Source organism: Perkinsus marinus (assembly GCF_000006405.1).
Source record: "Perkinsus marinus ATCC 50983 genomic scaffold scf_1104296959694, whole genome shotgun sequence".
NCBI classification, from domain to species: domain Eukaryota; phylum Perkinsozoa; order Perkinsida; family Perkinsidae; genus Perkinsus; species Perkinsus marinus.
This window is the reverse complement of record NW_003206318.1, coordinates 1-4756: the sequence shown is the minus strand read 5'-3', so window position 1 is coordinate 4756 and position 4756 is coordinate 1. Positions and strand designations below refer to the sequence as shown.

General features: G+C 49.0%; 3 protein-coding genes across 3 annotated transcripts; all 3 read right to left on the bottom strand.

The window, feature by feature from the left end:
- Nucleotides 1-139: 139 nt before the first annotated feature.
- On the bottom strand, nt 140-3212 carry Pmar_PMAR028960 (hypothetical protein; the record flags this gene model as incomplete). The annotated part of the gene is made up of 16 exons (XM_002773020.1): nt 140-294; nt 468-614; nt 689-760; nt 808-914; nt 1146-1299; nt 1420-1552; nt 1596-1709; nt 1752-1831; nt 1887-1998; nt 2048-2133; nt 2229-2335; nt 2396-2464; nt 2577-2655; nt 2698-2781; nt 2942-3066; nt 3110-3212. Coding segments are annotated over 16 exons (1727 nt in total), but the record flags the coding sequence as incomplete, so codon positions are not given.
- Nucleotides 3213-3770: 558 nt separating this feature from the next.
- On the bottom strand, nt 3771-4217 carry Pmar_PMAR028959 (hypothetical protein; the record flags this gene model as incomplete). The annotated part of the gene is made up of 1 exon (XM_002773019.1): nt 3771-4217. A coding segment is annotated over one exon (447 nt), but the record flags the coding sequence as incomplete, so codon positions are not given.
- A 56-nt stretch (nt 4218-4273) lies between these two features.
- Nucleotides 4274-4458, bottom strand: Pmar_PMAR028958 (hypothetical protein; the record flags this gene model as incomplete). The annotated part of the gene is made up of 1 exon (XM_002773018.1): nt 4274-4458. A coding segment is annotated over one exon (185 nt), but the record flags the coding sequence as incomplete, so codon positions are not given.
- Nucleotides 4459-4756: the final 298 nt, after the last annotated feature.

Sequence of the window (4756 nt, the reverse complement as noted above, 5' to 3'; positions counted from 1 at the left end):
TCCATCCCCCCCTCAACTCACTTAAGCAGTGATATCCAAAAAACCGTGTTTCATGTTCACACCAATCACATCTCCTCCACCGAGCATCCTCATACCTATATACGAACAGCGTTAACGCAGCCGGAAGATTCCTTCCTACTTAGCACAAAGAGGGTTGTCATCTTCACCTAGACCTCGTAGCTCCTTCACGTCCCTCTTCAGCTCATCCATGCTTCTCACAGATACCCCATGACCAAACCGACAAGTCATCAGTCCTCCCCCACTTACACCAAGATTGCCGAGATAAGCGAGTACCTTAGTGGTTTACCATACTCTAGCATACTCTACAGTCATTGCTGCATAGTGGTGGACAAGCATACTCTACTGCCGACAGGTTGTGGATTCAATTCCAAGTCACCACTACTGCATTTTATACAGCTCTATGCAAACATCAGTAGCGTGAGCTGTAATATTGTCATCGAAACTACCGTATACTCTTCTGCCTCCCCTCTCCTATCCTCCCTGGCCATAGCACCCACCGGTCGTCCCTTGGCGTACTCATTGACCTTCTCACCATCATCCACCGATTTCTCGAAGGTCCGCTGGATGGAGAATTTAAACGTCGACTTGCTGGCCTGATATCTCAGCATTGACATTTCGTGGCGCAGTGACGCGTTACTAAATAGAAGCTTCCTCTGGAGCTACTCACAGACCCCTCGCCATCGTCTTCAACGTCGGAGGGACGAGTGTCCGTGTCATCCTCGTCGATTTCATCCGTCAACTGAATAAGTGGGGAAATTATAACCAAATAGGGAACTTTTCACCCACTTTCAATTTACGTAGGAACTCTATCACCCTCCCTTCCTGCGAGGGATCTCCACCCAACTCTCCCTCCATTTGAGTCAGCAGATCCTCACTGCTCAGCGATCCCACTCCTATGCAAAACACATCAACAAACTCATTACGCTTATCTCAACGCGGTAAAGTCCCGCATAGAGACGCAACCGAGGCAACGTGTAATTCTAGAATTCAATTCCGACCTCGCGAATTTTTGGAACTTTGTGACATAAAACTAGTCTGGCATTCAGTCCAAACCCTGATGTCAAACCTGTCCACCATACGGGAGGAATACAACACAGCATCCTCCCTGCTCCTTCTGTCACTACCTGTTGTGTCCGGGGACATCCTAAAGTTGATGTATGTTCGATTGAAGCGAACTCCGGAGCTTATCGGGCGGAGCCTCCTTACAGCAACTCCATCGCATAACACAGCTAATGCCTCCATCACATCCTCCTCATCCCTCTCTGCCATGTCCAATACCTTCAACAGGAATTGTCCACCAACATCGACGTAGTGTATTCACTCCAGGTAGGGTTATCCTAGCTATACATGTACCACACTTCTCCTCTTCCTCTTTATCATCATCATCCTACATCCCACCATAAGCCAACCCATCTCAATAGCAATGACCTCAGTCACCTGCTGCTGCTTCTCCACCGGCTTAGTCCTGACCATGATGATCTCCCAGCTCTCTGGATCCGACCCCGTCGACTCAACCCATTCCTCAATATACCTATACCCGTCAACTATCTTCACCATTCATACACCAACCCTACCCCCAAAGGTCCGTCATCGTTATTGCCGGTGGTGTCCCTTCCTCCCCCATAGGTGCTTCCTCCATAACCTCATCAATCGCTACTCCTCCCAAATTACTCACCTCCCAAGAGTACCTCAACAACACATCACATCAGTTATACCATCCCTTCTACTACTCCTTGATCATAGGAGGCTCCTCCACAACCACTGCTCCTCCTTTCTTCTTACCCTTCTTAGCCTTCTTCATCTCCTTTTCCTTACAACAACAACAATACCATAACAACCAAATAACAGCACAAGTCCATGTTTACCATAGCAATCTTCTCCTCCGCTAATCTCTCCTTCTCCTCCTCACTCACGTACGGTTTACCACGTATCAACTTACCCGACAGCTTCGCCCCAACCACCACCTCCTGGATGTAACTGCACCACGCACATTCCATCTCATACCACTCCCTCGCCAAATTCCAACTTCTCTCCCTCAGAATCCTCTCTCTCCCTTCCCTTCGTAGATCCCGTCAAAAACACCGTAAACCTCGGGAACAGTACTTCCATTTCCTGAACACATCAACAGACATATCCTCATCAGTTCGATGTAGTTCTCTATCGTAGATCATTTCTTCCCTACTACCCAACCCACAGGCACCACTCACCACATCACTCTTCCCCTCCTTTACTTCTCCCTCTGTTGCTGCCGCCTTCTTATCCTTTCCTCCTTGAGGAACTGGCGCCTCCGCTTCAACCTTGAGGGACAAATCTTCTGAGGTCTCTGGTAAGATAGAAATCAGGTCAACTTGAAGTCGCCCTGGAAGATACTCACGAACTAAGAGGTTCGTCTTCTTCTCCAACTCGTCTTTCCCTTCGCTCATCAAAATCATCTGCTTCTCATCTGAGAATATCCAATACACTAACCTACTCCTCATACCCTTTTACGAGAATTGACAAAAACTAGAGAATATTCGAAATTAAAACATTCGGGGAAGGATCCCAGACCTGCCCACCTGCTAGCTTCGACTTCAGCGTGATGAAGGGGCTCTGCGCGCTCAGACCGGCCAGAGTCGAGATAGGCTCCTCCCCGACCTGGGCGGTATCATCTCATCTGCGAGCTGCCACCTCAGCTACCTCCGGAGCCGGATCCTCCCCTGTTGTTATTGAATATCCCTCTACTGCTACACTCATGATGACATCATCGTAGGGTGGGTTGGGCTGACAGACCAAGGCATAATAACGCTAGCGCATGCCCATCAGGCCTCTCCTCGATGCAGTGCCCCTACTGTCGTCTCAAATGTGACGATAAACACTTAGGGGAAGTGATCGGAGCCGGAAAATGCAGAAGTACTTTCCACTCAAAGGCATCAGTAATTACCATCCTTCGTAGTAGCCTCTTCTTCGTCTGCCCTTCTCCCTCCTTCACACTCAGGACTGACTCATCTGTGATATCAACTAACTCCTCAGTCGATATATCCATTATAGACCCATGGTGGTGATGACCTATAACGCATCATCTTCGCGTCATCGTCCTGAGATTCCTCACCTTTTTTCTGAACAGCAGTTACCCTGCCGAGTGCGCTGAGTACTTCCTCCGAGGGTTCGTAGATACCATCCCAGTACCCTTTCCGAGACCTTACAAATGCCATGTTTTCAAAAATGATCTTTTCTTGCACTTCGAGTGATAAATCTATATCGATCAGCTGGGCGCGCGCTACCGTCATACCACAATAGCAGTGCTTGGTAACACTGCGATGGACGTCTCTGACTCAACACCCAATAACTAGTAGAGATATAGCAATAATAGGGTAGTTGCAGGATATACTGAAGGTAGTCTTCAACCAGGCAGCAGTAGGTGAAGACAGACGCAAGGACGACAGTATAGAGCCAGAGAGAGAGTGACGAGCCCAATAGCAAGGGCAAGAAAGAACAGAATAAACTGAACTGAGTGAGATAACAGCAATCACTCGTGCCACAATGGAGATGTTTAGACCAATCATAGAGCAATAGAAATGGCGAGACCACATGAATCATGAAACTGCTGATTCATGCAGATGCAGGAAGGTCGAGCGCTACTATTCTCCCGGGGCAGCAATAACAAAAGAAGCTACGAAAAGCAAGCTATAGCTAACGTGCAAAAGGAGATATACGAATGGTAGCTCTAGCTCAGAGTTCAGAACATAATACAATATCATCATCAATCGTCTTTATCTGCTAACAGCCTGATACAATAGACTGTTGGGGGCAGCAGCATTAAAGATGTCTTGTGGAGTAGGTAGTGCTGGTTGACGTACAATCTGCTGACGGGCCGAAAGTGCACGTTGCACGGCAGCAGCTCTCAAGATGATCTTGTTGTAGCGATCGTTGAGATCTGCGAGTACAGTAGCCTGGCGAATAGGCATAAGGTTGTAACCAGACTCAGTAGACGATCTTCCATCGGCACCATCATCTCTCGATCCCAACCAATAAACCAGATAGGTGTCAGCAGGACGTACAGCCATAACACGGGCCGGACCCATCCAATTAGTGGCAATCTTGTAGTGGGCTGGCCGCCAAACGTAGACCCAGGAACCGAGCTCAATAGGGCCCACACGCCGACCAACCGAAGAGAGAGCCCATGACCTGCGCGATGCTGCTCGGCGAGCAGTGCTCGCCTAAGTTCCCAGTTGGCTTGATACAGCTTCAAGCTTATCCCAAGAGATTCTCGTACAGCTGCAGCAACTTGAGCTACGTTGTTGTTTACCTTAGAGGCCAGCTCGGAGGGGGGAATAGCCTCAAACGCCTCAATGAAGTGCTCGGCAGCGGGTGATAGAGGACGATCAGCAGCTCCACCGGGTAGCAATGTTGTAGAACCCTTGGAAAGATACAAGTCATTAGGGGTGACAGCAGCAGCAGCTGAAGAAGAGCCAGGTAATGGGGAGTTGTTGTAAGCGTGGGTGACCAGGCTGTGAAACTTCCACCAGTAGCAAGCGGGTGAATTGGTCTCCAGCAGCATGGCTCTCAACCCATTTTGATACTCCTTGTGGCAGCGTTCGTAGAAGGCCAAATTGGGCGAGAATGGAGGCAACATCAGCAGCTGAATGCCTCTGGCCACAAACATCCCACGTACAAGCAAATTGGCGAATTCTTTCCCACCGTCACCAGACAGACACTGGGTGAAATCTCATCCAAGAGCTCACCGAGAACCGTCGCA